The 19,238-nt window shown below is 39.8% G+C and overlaps 1 protein-coding gene across 1 annotated transcript in view; it reads left to right on the top strand.

Annotated features, from left to right (window-relative positions):
* Positions 1–19,238, top strand: part of LOC117388698 (uncharacterized) — a 102,562-nt gene that overhangs the window by 77,280 nt on the left and 6,044 nt on the right. The window contains exons 5-8 of the mRNA XM_033986283.2: positions 8,265–8,354; positions 13,439–13,583; positions 15,345–15,478; positions 16,324–16,523. Coding sequence (XP_033842174.1) covers positions 8,265–8,354; positions 13,439–13,583; positions 15,345–15,478; positions 16,324–16,523 — 569 coding nt within the window. The remainder of the gene's footprint in view (positions 1–8,264; positions 8,355–13,438; positions 13,584–15,344; positions 15,479–16,323; positions 16,524–19,238) is intronic.

Consider the following 19,238-nt stretch of genomic DNA (forward strand, 5'->3'; position numbering starts at 1 on the left):
GTCATTGTTTCTCATAGCCTCTGATCGTCTCCGCTTTCATCTGGCTTTAACAGGAAAGAAATCTGCTCCAAAACAATCAAATACTGCCCCCGTACACCCACACCCTCCTGCCTCCACCTGCCCCCACCCCCGAGTACCACCAGTATACAGTATATGTGCCTTTAGCCTGTGCGTGCAAAGGGTCTCCTAAGGTTTGGCCACTGAAAGCTTTGAGTTTTCGGGGCGGTTAGTTATAGGAGCCAGGGGTGTTGTCGTCGTAGCAACAGGTGCTTGTTTCCATGAGCCAGACGCTTCACTATGTCAGGAATGAAGGGGAAAAAGCAAAAGAGGATAGGAAAATTAACGGGATTTTTCATGTTGTTCTTATGAGAGGGAAATACATTGTTGTGTATTTATGATATTTGTTTTTAGATTAAATGGTTATAGTTTTATAATAATGTAATGTGACTTCATTTACAGGTGTTGCATGGATTTGACAAAAAAAGACAAAAAAGGATGTTTATACCAGATGTCCTGAGTTTTTAAAAAGACACCCAATTTTTCATTTGAATAAACAGATTTTGGAAGATGATATTTTGCATGGGTTAGTAATCACATTTATTTATATTTATTTATTTTATTACTGAACAAAAACTGCATCTCTGTGCAGTTTTCAGTTTCACAATAATCTACTCCATAAATACATTCTCAGGCATTTTATCAACATATTTCACCATATAATCTTGCCCTGGTCCAACACATGCTGTGAGCAGATGTGTGCAGTCCTGAACATGCACTCAGAGTTTTATCAGGTGAACTGAGACATGTGCTGAGCTTTGACATGTTTATGACTTGGGAATGACTGCAGGGTTTGGGGCTAACAAGAGTTTGGACATCACATCCAAACAAAAGCATGTTACTGCTGCACGCTGCTTGCTAGGAAATGATATATTTCTTGGCGACAATAGCTACTACTTAATTAATTTATTTATTACACATTTGCTAAACCAAATATAAGTCATGAACACCAGTAGAACGCTTTGTGATTGCTGACCTGTACTAACATATCTGACAAAAGCAGTAAACAGTCAGCCTGTTGTATAAACTATTGGCTGCCTATAGCAAAATGAATGCTAACACATGTCCCTATATTGTAAAGGCCAAGATAAATTAGTTTAATACAAGATAATAAATACTGCTCGTCTCCATAGAGATGTTATAGCTATGGTATTGCCCATATTTAGCTGTCATTTGTTTATTTCTGGGTGGTTTTGTTGCTCAGAACCTTGGATAAACACACATTCATACAGGGAGCAGGCTCGCCTCTCCGTAGATCTGACCTTAAACTCGGCCTAGTGATGCCGCATGTTCCTTTCCGTATAGATAAGTTTAAAGGCACACTGTGAAAGACTGTAAGCAAAAATAAAATCTTCATGGAGACAAGCAAATAGGAGACGATCCACTAGAAAAGTTCCTCAGTGTATCTTTAAATGTGGAAATAGGACAGTACACAGTATAAGAGCAGGGCGACTGTACTGCATATACTTCACACTTGTGCTTAGTGCCTGCAGTGCTGTTGGCTGTGTGTTCTGCTGTGATGGGCTCTGTGTCTGGGGCTGCCCTCTCTGTAGATGTGCCACTTCTGTCTGTCAAACAACATCTGCGTCCACATCCCCCCTCTCACCCCAGCTCATCTTCCTCTTCATCCTCCTCCTCATCCTCCCCCTCTCCTCCACTTCATCATCTATTCATGTGTGTGTTTCCCAGATATGTTTCATGTACATCACTGCGGCTGCTCATCACATGCTGCACAGAACAACAGTTATGATTTGTGTTCACTATAGTAAAGCCGGGCCGTGTTCGGGGGTTTCTCAAACTGTGGGGCAAGTACACATAGTTACACTGTAAAACGCTTCATTCTAGATGGTTACTTGGCCTACTGGCACATTTATTTTCTTATTTCAAGTTCTTCTATTCTTTTTTAATCATCTGTAAATATATTGAAATGTTTTGTTGTTGTTGTTGTTTTTTTTGTTTCTAAAAGAGACTAAGATCCAACCCAGTCGACACTAGTCACATTCAGATTTTGATTTAAAGTTATTTTAACATGGCCTGATATTCACTTTTTGCAGTATTTGGTTAATCTTGCATTAGACAGTTTTAAATTAAGTTTATTGTATAGACCAGGAGTGTCCAAACTATGGCCCAGGTGCCAAATGCGGCCCTCAGACCAATTTTTATGGGTCCTCAGGCCTTCACTTGAACTGGCCCAGTTGATCATAATCAGTACTTTTTTACTGCAAATTTGAGTAATTAAGTATGTTAAATGCACCCATCTGAATTATCCACTGTATTAACCACTGGTCTGTGGCCCTCCTTGTTGAATAATTTTCAAGATATGGCCCTCGGTGAAAAGAGTTTGGGGACCCCTGGCACCCACAGCATTCGGCTCCAGTCAAATTAAGCTCATCGAGGCTAGAGCAGTTATAGTGGCACATTTGGAGCCAAGTTGCCCATTAGGACTTCTGATCGCGAGTATCATAGCAACCAAAGAGCCAATCCAGAGTGAGGTTGTTGAAGTTAACGCCTCTTTCTGCCTGTAACGCTGTCAATCAAACCTGTGGCTAACGCTAGTGGAATTGGTCTGTTATTAATGTTCATATCTTGAGTTACGGACACAATAGCAAAATAAAAACACCAGGATCATGTAGTGCGGGTTAATACGAACATCTTAAAACCAAAATGAAGAGTCTGGCAGCAGCAGTTACAGAGAGAGGGGCGACAGTTTTCAACGTAAAGTGAATTGGACACACTCACTTCTTTATACGGTCCATGTGAATAACTTTGCACGACTGTTTAAAGCTGTTTAAAATCAACTTGTTCTGTTTTCCACGTTTTTAAGATCAAGTACATGCATATAAATTGAAGTATATACGATGTCCCGGCTTGTGGTCAGGACTTGATCAGTAGCAGCCGGACATGAAAACACCTCTGGCCAAAGCAATCAGATCAATGTTGAGAGAGAGGAGGAGGAGGCAGGAGACAGGTGAGCGCTGGTGTGAATGTGTGCTGACATACACTGAATAAAAACACACACAGACAGATGAACCGCGAGCGAGGGAGTCCTGCAAAGTGTCCCTGTTAAATAAAGGTGACAGACAGTGGCAGCTGCAGTCACGCAAGTCAAGAGTCCTCACGCTAGCACCTCGTCTCCTTCCTCATGGTTCCTATATCCTACATCCTAAACACCTCTCCTCTCCATCCTTACACCCTCGGAGATGCTGAGTTGGCTGTTAATGAGTTATTCAGTGTTTGCTTATATTTGCATTTACTCGAGTAACTTGTGAGTAGATGTATTGCTGTACTTTTGAATCTTTTGTGAAAAATGATACTGCTTTTTGAGTACAAATATGAGACCGTGTACTGTGCTTATACTGTGTTATATTTGTATGTTTGATGTGACTGAAACTTAAGCTTAGACTCAAGCTTTATACATTTGAAATGAGGACGTCATGAGTTCATATTTCTCCTGGTTTGGCCCTGGATTTAATCCAATTTAGTCCTGTTCTAGTCTGATGTAGTCCTGGTTTAGTTCTGGTCTAGTCCTGGTTTAGTTCTGATGTAGTCCTGGTTTAGTTCTGGTCTAGACCTGGTTTAGATCTGTTGTAGTCCTGATTTAGTTCTGGTCTAGACCTGGTTTAGATCTGATGTAGTCCTGGTTTAGTTCTGGTCTAGACCTGGTTTAGATCTGATGTAGTCCTGGTTTAGTTCTGGTCTAGACCTGGTTTAGATCTGATGTAGTCCTGGTTTAGTTCTGGTCTAGTCCTGGTTTAGATCTGATGTAGTCCTGGTTTAGTTCTGGTCTAGTCCTGGTTTAGATCTGATGTAGTCCTGGTTTAGTTCTGGTCTAGTCCTGGTTTAGATCTGATGTAGTCCTGGTTTAGTTCTGGTCTAGTCCTGGTTTAGATCTGATGTAGTCCTGGTTTAGTTCTGGTCTAGACCTGGTTTAGATCTGATGTAGTCCTGGTTTAGTTCTGGTCTAGACCTGGTTTAGATCTGTTGTAGTCCTGATTTAGTTCTGGTCTAGACCTGGTTTAGATCTGATGTAGTCCTGGTTTAGTTCTGGTCTAGACCTGGTTTAGATCTGATGTAGTCCTGGTTTAGTTCTGGTCTAGTCCTGGTTTAGTTCTGATGTAGTCCTGGTTTAGTTCTGGTCTAGACCTGGTTTAGATCTGATGTAGTCCTGGTTTAGTTCTGGTCTAGTCCTGGTTTAGATCTGATGTAGTCCTGGTTTAGTTCTGGTCTAGACCTGGTTTAGATCTGATGTAGTCCTGGTTTAGTTCTGGTCTAGACCTGGTTTAGATCTGTTGTAGTCCTGATTTAGTTCTGGTCTAGACCTGGTTTAGATCTGATGTAGTCCTGGTTTAGTTCTGGTCTAGACCTGGTTTAGATCTGATGTAGTCCTGGTTTAGTTCTGGTCTAGTCCTGGTTTAGTTCTGATGTAGTCCTGGTTTAGTTCTGGTCTAGACCTGGTTTAGATCTGTTGTAGTCCTGATTTAGTTCTGGTCTAGACCTGGTTTAGATCTGATGTAGTCCTGGTTTAGTTCTGGTCTAGACCTGGTTTAGATCTGATGTAGTCCTGGTTTAGTTCTGGTCTAGACCTGGTTTAGATCTGATGTAGTCCTGGTTTAGTTCTGGTCTAGTCCTGGTTTAGATCTGATGTAGTCCTGGTTTAGTTCTGGTCTAGACCTGGTTTAGATCTGATGTAGTCCTGGTTTAGTTCTGGTCTAGTCCTGGTTTAGATCTGATGTAGTCCTGGTTTAGTTCTGGTCTAGACCTGGTTTAGATCTGATGTAGTCCTGGTTTAGCTCTGGTCTAGACCTGGTTTAGATCTGATGTAGTCCTGGTTTAGCTCTGGTCCAGTCCTGGTTTAGATCTGATGTAGTCCTGGTTTAGCTCTGGTCTAGTCCTGGTTTAGATCTGATGTAGTCCTGGTTTAGTTCTGGTCTAGTCCTGGTTTAGTTCTGATGTAGTCCTGGTTTAGTTCTGGTCTAGACCTGGTTTAGATCTGTTGTAGTCCTGATTTAGTTCTGGTCTAGACCTGGTTTAGATCTGATGTAGTCCTGGTTTAGTTCTGGTCTAGACCTGGTTTAGATCTGATGTAGTCCTGGTTTAGTTCTGGTCTAGACCTGGTTTAGATCTGATGTAGTCCTGGTTTAGTTCTGGTCTAGTCCTGGTTTAGATCTGATGTAGTCCTGGTTTAGTTCTGGTCTAGACCTGGTTTAGATCTGATGTAGTCCTGGTTTAGTTCTGGTCTAGTCCTGGTTTAGATCTGATGTAGTCCTGGTTTAGTTCTGGTCTAGACCTGGTTTAGATCTGATGTAGTCCTGGTTTAGTTCTGGTCTAGACCTGGTTTAGATCTGATGTAGTCCTGGTTTAGTTCTGGTCCAGTCCTGGTTTAGATCTGATGTAGTCCTGGTTTAGCTCTGGTCTAGTCCTGGTTTAGATCTGATGTAGTCCTGGTTTAGTTCTGGTCTAGTCCTGGTTTAGTTCTGATGTAGTCCTGGTTTAGTTCTGGTCTAGACCTGGTTTAGATCTGATGTAGTCCTGGTTTAGTTCTGGTCTAGACCTGGTTTAGATCTGTTGTAGTCCTGGTTTAGTTCTGGTCTAGACCTGGTTTAGATCTGATGTAGTCCTGGTTTAGTTCTGGTCTAGACCTGGTTTAGATCTGATGTAGTCCTGGTTTAGTTCTGGTCTAGTCCTGGTTTAGATCTGATGTAGTCCTGGTTTAGTTCTGGTCTAGTCCTGGTTTAGATCTGATGTAGTCCTGGTTTAGTTCTGGTCTAGACCTGGTTTAGATCTGATGTAGTCCTGGTTTAGTTCTGGTCTAGTCCTGGTTTAGATCTGATGTAGTCCTGGTTTAGTTCTGGTCTAGACCTGGTTTAGATCTGATGTAGTCCTGGTTTAGTTCTGGTCTAGTCCTGGTTTAGATCTGATGTAGTCCTGATTTAGTTCTGGTCTAGACCTGGTTTAGATCTGATGTAGTCCTGATTTAGTTCTGGTCTAGACCTGGTTTAGATCTGATGTAGTCCTGGTTTAGTTCTGGTCTAGACCTGGTTTAGATCTGATGTAGTCCTGGTTTAGTTCTGGTCTAGTCCTGGTTTAGATCTGATGTAGTCCTGGTTTAGTTCTGGTCTAGTCCTGGTTTAGATCTGATGTAGTCCTGGTTTAGTTCTGGTCTAGACCTGGTTTAGATCTGATGTAGTCCTGGTTTAGTTCTGGTCCAGTCCTGGTTTAGATCTGATGTAGTCCTGGTTTAGTTCTGGTCTAGTCCTGGTTTAGATCTGATGTAGTCCTGGTTTAGTTCTGGTCTAGTCCTGGTTTAGATCTGATGTAGTCCTGGTTTAGTTCTGGTCTAGACCTGGTTTAGATCTGTTGTAGTCCTGGTTTAGTTCTGGTCTAGACCTGGTTTAGATCTGATGTAGTCCTGGTTTAGTTCTGGTCTAGACCTGGTTTAGATCTGATGTAGTCCTGGTTTAGTTCTGGTCTAGTCCTGGTTTAGATCTGATGTAGTCCTGGTTTAGTTCTGGTCTAGTCCTGGTTTAGATCTGATGTAGTCCTGGTTTAGTTCTGGTCTAGACCTGGTTTAGATCTGATGTAGTCCTGGTTTAGTTCTGGTCTAGTCCTGGTTTAGATCTGATGTAGTCCTGGTTTAGTTCTGGTCTAGACCTGGTTTAGATCTGATGTAGTCCTGGTTTAGTTCTGGTCTAGACCTGGTTTAGATCTGATGTAGTCCTGGTTTAGTTCTGGTCTAGACCTGGTTTAGATCTGATGTAGTCCTGATTTAGTTCTGGTCTAGACCTGGTTTAGATCTGATGTAGTCCTGATTTAGTTCTGGTCTAGACCTGGTTTAGATCTGATGTAGTCCTGGTTTAGTTCTGGTCTAGACCTGGTTTAGATCTGATGTAGTCCTGGTTTAGTTCTGGTCTAGTCCTGGTTTAGTTCTGATGTAGTCCTGGTTTAGTTCTGGTCTAGACCTGGTTTAGATCTGTTGTAGTCCTGATTTAGTTCTGGTCTAGACCTGGTTTAGATCTGATGTAGTCCTGATTTAGTTCTGGTCTAGACCTGGTTTAGATCTGATGTAGTCCTGATTTAGTTCTGGTCTAGACCTGGTTTAGATCTGATGTAGTCCTGGTTTAGTTCCAGTTTGAATGCACCATATGAATGTATTTATGTATTTAATTAATTCATTCATCATTTTGGACATATTTTGTGGTTTATGTTACACACAAATATTCACATAATAATAAAACAATAATTAGCTGGCTCATTCTAAAACTTAAAGTAACAAACAGGCCTAATTTTCATATATTTGTTCAATTATGACTACTACTAATGAGCTTAAGAAATAAAGACTGTCATATACTTTCGCTTGTGTACATTTTGAGCTCTTCTGCTTATAAAAACGCTCTCCTCCTCACAGTTTGGCTGCCATGCACTTGCACATTATCACCCCTCGTTTGCACAGAGTTTGAATGAAACATGCCGAGTTTGACTGTTTTTAATCAGTTTGTTTGCGCTTTATCACGAATGAAAACTGCCTCCAAACAGACTCTTTATCAAAGGAAGCTTGATGAAACACACGACCACTTTAGACTATTTTAAACCCAAAACATATTCTTAAGAGTCTGGGAAGTAATAGTCGAGCTTTATTGGCGAAACACATCTGGGATTCGTTCAAACACTTGTTGTAGTATTAGCTCGGATATGTTATTTCAGGATTAAGCAAAATAAACTGAAATCTGTAAAATAGTGTGGTTATAGATGATTTCTCTAGACATGTAAAAAACTTAATCGTGTAACGTTTTACTTGAAGGGTCACCTGCCGTCTGGTTGTCATGGAGATTTGAATGCTTTACCTTGAATGTTCCACGTTTTATCTTGCATGAATTCAAGTACAGGACTTTTTATTGCTCGAAAACACCTTGAAAAACTAAATTTGACCTGTAGCTTTGGTCGTATCACTTCCTTGTCTGCACAAACTTAGATAAGTTTAAAGCAATACTGTGGAATATTCCAAAGAGATAACAAAACAAGCAGGTGGTGAACCCATTACCAGAAAAGTGACATAACGCAAAAGTTTTTTTTTTTTTTTTATATATATATAATGGCTAAAACGTCTCTACTTTTACTTTTAAGACTGTAAAAAGTAAAAACGTTACCATGCGGAGGTTTAATGTTTCTTTTGCTGTATTAATTTTCTGTTCCTGTCTGGTGTTTTTTAGTCTCTCACCGGGTTTGCTCTGGTGGTGAGCAGTGATGGGATGGTCTTCTACGCCTCATCAACCATCGTCGACTATCTGGGATTTCATCAGGTGAGTTTATGACAAATATAACTGTAGATGTAAGTTTCTAGGAGCACGCCTTAACAAATACAGTCAATTAGTAATGGGACTTTCGGCTTTTTTATGGCATCTTTTGGATCCGTTCATGCAGTAGATTCGTTCAAAACACCGGCTTTTTTCTATTTATTTATATGACAGAAACCAATGTGGGAACTCACTTTATCTACAATCCAATCATAGAGAAATGGCCTCCACTAAGATGTGTTTAAAAAAGGTTCAAACTGTGGGAGAGTGTTTACGCTTTCAAATTATGGGGAATCTAAATACAACTTTCCACTACAATAATAATGTCTAAACTAACTGTTATTATGATCCCAAATATGTTTTTTTTTATAGTTTTTTTGCAGAAAGCTCTCATTTGTTTCGCATGCTCTGCTACTGAGACGATTCTTACGTTCGTTTAGGGTTAATCGGTACAAAAATGCATTAAAACTACATTAAAAAAAGTGTCTCTTCGGTTCCAATCGTTCACGTTAAGAAACTGTTCTAAATAGTCGTTAGCTATCAAAAAACACTATATAACACCAGTGCGTTATCATATTTAAAAGTGCACGATGTAACTTTTCACTGAGAGGGTGCACTACCAGCTTGTTTCGATGGAGGCGCTATTGCCTTTGCCCGGAAAGTACCGCAGTATGGCCTTTAAATGTTTATGTACATCTCCGTGGCGCCAAGCAGAGAGGCGATCCTGCTTACTGTTACGACTGCATTATTTTAAGGTATTTTTTGCAGCCTTAAAAACACCTGAGTAAATGCTGGACAGATGAGTTTAATGCCACACTAGGGAACATTCAAGGCAAAACAATAACAGACATTACTGACCATAAGAAAACTTACATCGTTCTATATTGTATTTTAGTTCATTACTTCACAATAACTGTTTGGAAGTGACTGCATGTGTGCATTTCTATAATAATGAGGGGGTCTTTTCAAAGCGCCCCTCACCGCCTCCTATAACTGCATGGGACAAGAGGCAGCAGAAAGGCTAGGACCTTCACTTCACCCCCACTCTCCGCACGGGGGCTTCTACGGAGAAAAGGGGGGTGATACTTTAACTCCTCAGCGGTTTAGCCAGCCCCTCTTTAGTGGCTAAACTCCACCAGTTGTTAATTATGAATGATATGAACAGTGGGGGCTTGTCTGCTGATAGTAGCCAGCGGTCTCCCTTTAAACCGTGAATAAAGTGCTTTTCGCTGTAGCAGTTTGCTCCATGTCTCTGATAGGCACAACAGACACACAGTTCAAATGTTTCTGCCCCACTGCCTCCACTTGGTGTACAAGCTCACGGGGCATCCAGACAGCAGCGAGAGCGATATGGACACTAAAGCAGACCTTAAACGCACTGTACCTCATTTTTACTGTCTTAAAAATGTACAGAACTAGTTTATTGTAAAATGGTTTGCAGTGGTTCAGAGTTATGCTAATTCTAATTATTCACCACGATGAGTTTATAAGCACTGTTCACAACTGTCAGAGAGGGACAGAGCCGAGATTTGACAGTAAAACCAACAACAGCTAGCCGGCTAACGCACATTTCCTGATTATCGGACAAAAAAACTAACAATTTCTAAGTAGATGTAGACAGTACGCAGTGGACTTATTTTGACCTCAACAGCTGCTTATATAATATATGTGTACAGGGGACAAATTCTCAAATACATGGGGAAAAACATCAAGTACAGGGCCTTAAAGTCATGATGTTGTGGGGCGTGTGCATCTGCGTCTGCAATGTAAATCAGACAAATGACAAGAAAAACACAACACCGAGCAACATATGACAAAAGTATGGTACCGTGTTATAACTACTACTGTAACTATAACTACTTAAGCAGATAAAATTAGGAGTTAACATGAACATCATTGGTAGAGTGGTCAAATCCAATGCCAATTTATGCCAGTTTCAAGCCCGTATACAAAAGAGTTTTATTGGTATTGCTTAAAATACATGGTAAAAAGTGAAAATTGCTCCTCCACATACTGAACTTTTTCAGTACATTTTGGGTATTTTTCAATTATCATCATATATTTGCACTGCTGACAACAAGCACAAAAAATTTCATACTTGAGTCTCAGCCTTCGAAATAGCGTGACACTGTGTTAATTGAAATCATAAAAATAAAAGGTTTTCCAAAACAGCACCAAAAACCGAGATATTAAAGAGGACAGACACATGTAACGCACATTTATTTAATAAGGCGTTTATCTTTGCATAAAACCAGCTCCATATGTGCATTATTATATTACCATTTAACTGTGCACACATTGTGTTGTACTGCGAAGACGTCCAAATATTTACACTCACGCAATGCATTTTTCTCATTCCATCATGTTGTTTCTGAACTGGATTTTGGTTCTTACTCATAAACCTCACAAACTTTGAATTTTTTTCAGCTTTCCACCATGTCATAATGTTATTCCCTCATCAAAAACATGTCTGAAGAGGTTGTAGATGTCATTGATCTTTAGCTGTACGATCCTGTACAAGGCTCCGCCCGCAAGCTTATGTCACCCATGCTCCCACATGACAATTCTCCATAAATACACAAAAACATGATACAAAACAACACAACAACTTCACAAACCTGATTCGCTGTGCAGTAGTTTCATTAGTGGGGTGCACGCTTGTTGTTTTGTGATAACGCTCTGAAGGGGGAGTGCCTTAGTACAGAGAGCAAAGTGAGGAGACATATTAAATCATTGTTTTCGACGACTATAGCATTTACAGTTCAATAAAAGGTAACATGATGATCTAAATATGTTATGTGTTAGCAGTTAATACCCCATAAATGTAAAATACCCCCTCTTTAACATGCCCCTGGTGTAATACAATGGTATATATACAACGTACCGCAAAAACACTTCAGGCTTTTGATTCTATTTGTACTGTGTAGTTTGAAGGTCAGGGAAATACCACAAACTTTTTATTTTTTTGTCAAACGTCTAAACAATAGTGAGTGGATTTGGGCTGAGTTTGAGTTACGGGACCCAAAACCACAGGACGGTGCATGGGAACCGCTTGTGTTTTGGAGGGCAGCTGATCAAAAGGCCTCGCGTGCCACTGTGCTGGAAATTAAGGATGGAAGGAATACCAGGAGGAGGGAGGAGGAGGAAGAGAGGGAAAGAGGAGAAGGTTCAGCGTTTTGCGTGAGGAATCTGTTGAGGTAGCAATGACAGAAAGGACTAATGTTTTCAACTAATGATTTGTGGATGAATATTTAAATTGAAGTAAGTGAAGTAACTTTTATGGTGGAGGAGAAAGTTAAGGTTAATGCCACACTGAGGGGCACTCGGCAAAATAATAACAGCTCCATGAAGACGATCAGGTGGCTAACACTGCACCAGAAAAGTTACATAGTACACCTTTAATGTATCGTTATGAGTGTAGAGTGCAATCAGATTGTACTCGAGTACTGGTATTTAAAAGTTGTATTTCTCAGGTAATAGATGTATTAAAGTAAAAAGAGGGAGAGAAAGAGAGAGGGAGAGAGAGGTAAAGGGGAAGAGAGGGAGAGCAAGGGAGGACAGAGACAGAGGAGAAAGAGAGAGAGAGAGGGACAGACAAACAGAGAGAGGGATAAAGGGGGGACAGAGAGAGAGGAGAAAGAGAGAGAGAAGGACAGACAGAGACAGATGAAAGAGAGAGAGGGATCAAGGGGGACAGAGAGAGAGGAGAAAGGGAGAGAGAGAAGGGCAGACAGAGAGAGGGATAAAGGGGGGACAGAGAGAGAGGAGAAAGAGAGAGAGAGAAGGACAGACACAGACAGAGGAAAGAGAGAGAGGAATCAAGGGGGGACAGAGAGAGAGAGGAGAAAGGAAGAGAGAGAAGGGCAGACAGAGAGAAAAAGAAAGAGAGGGATAAAAGCGGCAGAGAGAGGAGAGAAAGAGAAGGACAGACAGACAGAGAGAGGAAAGAGAGAGAGAGATAAGGGGGGACAGGGAGAGGAGAAAGAGAGAGAGAGAAGGACAGACAGAGAGCAAAAGAGGAAAGAGATAGAGGGATAACTGGGGGGACTGAGAGAGAAAGAGGAGAAAGAGAGAGAGAGAAGTCCAGACAGACAGAGAAGAAGAGAGAAAAGGGGATAAAGGGGGGCAGAGAGAGAGGAGAAAGAGAGAGAGAGGGACAGACAGAGAGAGAGGAAAGAGAGAGAAGGATAAGGAGGGGCAGAGAGAGAGGAGAAAGAGATAGAAGGACAGACAGAGAGAGAGGAAAGAGAGAGGGAGGGATAAAGGGGGGACAAAGAGAGAGCAGAGAAAGAGAGAGAGCTGGAGAAAGAGAGAGGGAGGGAGTGAGGAGATCCTCGTTCTGTGGACAGAGGAGGGAGAGAAGTGTCTGGACACTGAGGCCGTGTCACGCGATGTTTGCCAAACACAGCTGCCCTCAGTGAGCCTGACTTACACAGGACTGTTACATCTGTGTCTCTGTAATGTTCTTATATGCACTTGAGCTCTAGATTAACACTTGGAATTACAGTACTACATAATTTGAGTTAATCTGGCCAAAGAAAGTCAAAACCATTCTATTTACCAGTATGTTCTGTTTATGCCGCTCTCATGTATGAATATCGATGTCAGAAAGGGCACCCTGATTTAGTTCATTTTATTTTAGTGCAGCCCAGTATCACCAAAGCAGGAGATTCACTATGTAAATCCAACTCATGTATTAGCTTTGTAAAACTGATTCATGAGCTCAAATTTTAAGTAAAGCTGTAAAACGCAAATTTAGACATAGATCAAGTGTTGTATGTCTTCATTTAAAAGACAATACACTTTACTTCTATGAAATTACATTAAGGATGCACTAACTGGTGATGCTACAGAGCCAACTGTCCTTTATTTTATATTTTTGCAAAAAAAAAAAAAACTGTAATTGAATAAAGATAGGCTGTGTTTAGCTGTAGTTTAAAGCTTTGGAACTCCTCAGCCGTCTCCGTAGATAAAAGCAGGTTGATTGTACTGATAGTATGTAGTTATTTTTGGCCTGTCTTTTATAAATTAACTCATTTTTAACCAGAAGTGAAAAAAGTAATATTCTTGTGTTTTATTTTGTCCCTTAGACTGATGTGATGCACCAGAATGTTTTCGACTACATCCACATTGACGACAGACAGGAGTTCAGACGACAGCTGCACTGGGCCATGTGTCCTCCAGCTCACCAGGGGGCGCAGTCAAACCAGGACAACCCACTGCCAACCGCCACTGGTGGGTAACTCCCCGAGGTCCCATATACTCCAGAGACCACCATAACAACACAAGTGAAACTGACACAAACAAGTGGGCTGTGTACAAACTATGTAAAAATTCACCTGGGGATTTAAAAGCATTGTATCATAGTGCACGGGCAAAAAAGTGGCTCTGTGGACAACAGCGCCTGGTAACCTTCCTGTTACTGTCACTACTTCCTGTCCTATTGTATTTCTCTGAGGATTTTTGCCAAGTAACGCTAATATGAATAAATATTTAAATATGAGGCAGTGGACAGAGAGCTGCAGGTGGATGTGACTGACGACATGTTAAAAACTACACAAATAAAATAAATACTTCACCAGAGACACTTCTTTGTTTAGAAAGAGACATGTTTGTGTCTCAATGCTAACGCTAATGCTAATTTCGAAGCATAATAAATATTAAAACAACACCACAAACTAAAGTATTCTACATATAAAAATAATTGGGCCGTGTTTATTTTAATTTATTTGAATATGAATAGGTTGTTTATTGTATGTTTTCTTCGCGACACATTGAGTCTATTGGCCTCCATAATAAACCACAAATGAATCGTTAACACATCACACAGCTAAATGGTGGCACAGTGGCTGAGTGGGTCCCAGCAAGAAGTTTCAGAGTTAGATTCCCGGGTCGTGTTTCTGTGTTTCTCCTGTGTCTGGGTGGGTTCCCCAAAACAACCCAACCCAACAACCCAAAACATACACAAGGCTAGGATAATCTGGACCAAGGTAGTCCTGACTGAGGTAGTCCTGATCAAACCCAGCTCAAGGTCTTCAGCAGGATTGAAGGATGGGTTAAATGCAGAGGACAAATTTTACTATGAGGACAATAAAGTTTACCTTAACCTTAATATCTGCAGAGAACAAAAGGGCATCTACAAAACTCTTGATACGTATGAAATGTGTAGACTTGTTTGCATGTTTTTCTGTATCATTCTAAAAGATCCACACTAGGCATAACTTCAAGGTCCTGGAAATACCAACACTATATATTACTTTATCCAACATGTTTGAAAAAGTATATAATTTTACTAGTGTGCAACGCCAATCCAGTTTGGTAAATTTGGTAAATGTGCTACAATAGCTTATAATGTGCCATCATTTTTTACTTAAAGATGTACTATGTAACTTTTCTGGTGTACTGCGCTCCACTGTGTTTGTCTCCATGGATATATTTTTGCCTTACCTGGAGTGTTCCACAGTTTTGCATTAAATTTACCCATCATTTATTTCTATAGAGTTGGAAAAACGTGCATTCTTTTTGTGAACCGGGTCACCTCTCCACGGATCTCACCTGTAACTTGGTCTGGTGGGGTGACACGCTAGTCTCCACGGAGATATATAAATTGTTTAATGCAATACTACGTGACATTGTAGGCGAACCATAACATTTTAATAATGACAAGAAGTTGGAAAATCTGATCCAGAAAATGTACTTATAGTTCATCCAAGACATCACATCAGCTTTTAAAACCAAGTTAATAGTTCTCTGATTTCAATGTTGGTTTTTTTAGATGTTTTATTAGAAATTACGTCAGATAAAGGCAATGCACCAACAGAACATAGTATGCTTCTTCAAAGATCCAAAATTCGTATTCATTTAATTACCCAGATTATAAAATTTCTACTGCTGTCTGTTTCTTCTCCCCATTAGATACTTTATATTGTATTGTAAAATCAGTCTGGTTTGTTACGGCTTTCAATATTAAATCCTTTTTTTTTCGTGTCTTTCCAGGTGAGGAGTATGTGGTGAGCAGCCTGTTCCACTCTCCTGAGGCGGGGGGCATACCTGCAGAAATGTCCCCTTTTCTCAACAGATGTTTCATAGCCAGGGTCCGATGTCTTCTGGACAGCACCTCTGGCTTTTTGGTGAGTCGTTTAGACGCACATTTAAGCTACTTTTAATGCTTCCCCTTTAATCAAAATGGCAGACTTATTAAAATGTTATGATGGCTTTGATGTGGGGAAGTTATTTTAAAAAAGCAACAGACTATTTTTATCTGTAGCATTAATATAAAAGGTATTGCTTTGTTTGTCTGGACATTTAGAGACTTGTAAATCTAATATTTGTTAAAGTAGGCTATGCATTTTTGGTTGAAACTGAACAAATCTCATGCAATAATATGTGACAATAGCTATTTTATTCCTAGTCAGCCATGTAATATAGTGTCATGGGTTAGGTCATTTCTTTCTTTTTGCACAACCATATTTGTCATTTTTCACTTGTTTGTTTCTCTAAATATTGTTTTTATCTCACCCAAACCCATGCATATCTCTCAATCTGGCAACACAACAATAGTAAAAACCTCTTTTCAGTTTTTACTGTTTGTTTATAAAGTGGAACTAAAGACTGAATCACTGTTCTGTTCCTATTCCTTTTTTGGGGGGTGAGGGAGCAATTTTAAACTAGGTAAATCTGCAGTCAAAAACTGAATATGTGCTGCCTCCAGTGGTCAGTGCAATTTCAAGTACTATGAGACATCACACAAGCCTGTCCTTATTACATTCAGGTGATTCTGATTACAAATACCTGGCTGCATAGGTGGAGTTTTAAGTGTGAACCAATCACAGTGTTCCTCATATGTCCAGATCACACCTCTCCTCCTCTCTCACTCTCTTCTTCTTGTCCTCCAGGCACTGCCCAGTTTATGTGGTTGTGGGTGGAGTTTAGGTGCTTAGTCCCGCTTTAATTTGTTTGTCTCTTTCCTGTCCAGACCATGCAGTTCCAGGGTCGTTTGAAGTTCCTCCATGGACAGAAGAAGAAGTCAGGGTCCGGTGCTCTCTTGCCCCCTCAGCTGGCTCTGTTCTGCATCGCGGTGCCTCTGCTGCTGCCCTCCATCACCGAAATGAAGATGAAGAACATGTTACTGAGGGGCAAGACCAAGGGAGGGGGCTTCTCTGGACTGGAGCATGGGTAAAAACTAACACAAGCAAACTCATCTATAACAGCTTTTGACAGACTAATATTTAACACAGATGCGGGTTCACATGCTCATTTGTGCATGTAACAGCGAGTTCTAGGGTTTAGTCACTAATAGAAATGATCAGGTTCAATATTTGTGGATTTATCTTTTAGCTATTTCTTATCAGAATACAGTGTTATCAATGAAAAAAACTGGCTCTTGCCTCCATCTGGAGTATGAGATCATCACACTGAAAACCACCGTCCTGACCAAGACAGATCAAGATTTGGAGATTTGCTCCTGACAGGTTTAAATGTCCCTATACAATAAAGTGTAACTAAAGCTTGGATTATACTTTCCGTATGTAGATTCCACATGGAATTAGATGCAGAACCCTCTGCGGACCTCATGGACACGTCAAGCATAAATCAAGCTTTAATCTAACCTTAATCTTAAAGGAGCTGTATGCAATTTTTTATCTAAAAAATGTGAAAAACAGAACAAGTTCATTTTAAACAATTTGCAGTGGTCCAAAGTTAGTCCTCGCCACTCACTGTAATGAGTTTATAAGCACTTTTCACAACTTTCAGAGACCAGAAGGGAGGTTTTTGTCACAGTAAAGCTAACAAAACTTTGTAAGCGAAGCACGCACTTCCGGCACAAGGACAAGAGAAATTTTCTCTAACACATTGAAAAAAAATGTTTAAGTCCAATGAATCAAATGAGATGATTTTTAAGGATTAAGGCAGGGGCAGTTAGCAATATGAAAAAAATCTACAGTAGCCAAGCATTTTTCTCACTGCAGATCCACATAGTAGTTGGCTTTGACCCTTTGAATACATAATATATTATAGCATTTAAAGCCGTTAGCTTGGATTATGCCATCTAAACACTCAATAAGAAGTCTATTAGTGATTAAAAAAAAAAAAAAATTAAAAAAAAAAAAAAAAAAGGAGATTATAGGAGTTAAGATAGTGTCCTCCATGTAACTTTTAACACCATTGTAGGTGTAAATCCACAGATTTTAATGGACTTTTCTTTGCTAAAGGTCAGACCCAGAGTTGACAGCACTGGTCCCAGTGAGAGTGAAGCTGTGGAGGCTTATTTAAACTGAAGTATTTAACACCTTTGTATAAAATAACACTATTCTACAAGTAAAGGGCAAAGCTCGAAAAGGCCAATTTAGGAGCGAGAAGTAAAATGTGTGGTGTCAGGACTGTCAATATAAACTCTCTGTAGGCTATAGGCTGTAGACTACTGTACAAATGTTCTATACCTGTTTCACATGGCACATTGAGCTAATCATTTCATATTCAAATGTGCTTCCAAAGGGTTGCCACAAGAAAAACAGAACAAAAAACAATATATGAATAAATATTAAATACACTTAAAAAAAATGTACACTTTAAATGAAAGCAGACCTATTCTGCAAAAATCTACTTTTCAGGTCTTTTAACCATGTTATAGTTGTTTCCTCTCACCATTTAATCACCCACAGTTGCATTTGGACTGATTCTTGCATGTCTGAGCAATCTTTAATCACTTATTTTTAAGACGCAATTTTGACGATCCACTCCTGTTTTCACCGCCACCGATAGACGGCCACTGTGACACATGCACTTTGTTCTTGATTTTTTTTTTTGTTAATTGATGATACACATAGGATCCAGCAGCATCGTGTTGGCATTTTGGTACAAATGAAAAAAAGCTTGGCAGTGTGATGTGCATCTGTCCATGTGGGATGACATTTATGGGGACGTCAGCTCCCATTGGCCACTACACTTTTCTAACACCGAAGACAATGGATTTGTTTTTATTTTTGTTTTAGATGAATATTGTGATTTATAGAGCAGACACAAGCACAATATGTCTTCTTTAACATAAAATATCATAAATGAAAACAATCTGGACAACTGAGGGGTTACACAGATGTGGACAAATAACATAATACATGTATTTGATTTCTTGGGTAAAAGTACTAAACTAAACTCAAATCCAGGTGTGATCCTTTATGTTCCAGCAAAATCTAAATATTTTGTCACTTTCTAACTCCATCAAACCAGTTACAGCACTGGTCTGTATACCTGTGTCCAATTACGATGACATGCAAAGCTGTGGCCTCATTAAGACTTAAAGAGGCTCAGAGGCCAAGAGTTCAGTGGAGCCTCCCTCCACCTGCCGCACAGCACCATTAAGACCTCATCACGACAGGGAACGTACCTGAGATATGTACCTAAAGTTTAAACTCATTTACCTTTTATCCTATGTTTATGTTAACCAAGAGTTTTAATACAAGATGCAAATCAAGTTATAGGCAAACTTAAATTATAATTACCAGTTAGTATCTTTATAGCTTCACTTTTTTGTTTTTATAATTTTGTGAGACTGGTCAACACAGTACAGTTTGATAGTAACAGTCTCACTTCATGCAGCAACTATATTCTAATGTGATTAACTAATTTAAAGTTTCACTATGTAACTTGCTATCTACCTGCTAGTCTCCATAGTCTCCATAGCCCCACTAAAATCATAATGCACTTTTACATTTGAAAAATCTGTGACCTACTGTTCACTACCAGTCAAAAGTCTGGACACGCCCTCTTATTCAATGTTTTTTTTTTCTTTTTTTTCTTTTTCATTATGTTTACTACTTATGCATTTTATACATGTACATACATACATACATACATACATACATACATACATACATACATACATACATACAT

This window comes from Periophthalmus magnuspinnatus, chromosome 20, assembly GCF_009829125.3.
Source record: "Periophthalmus magnuspinnatus isolate fPerMag1 chromosome 20, fPerMag1.2.pri, whole genome shotgun sequence".
Lineage (NCBI taxonomy): Eukaryota > Metazoa > Chordata > Actinopteri > Gobiiformes > Gobiidae > Periophthalmus > Periophthalmus magnuspinnatus.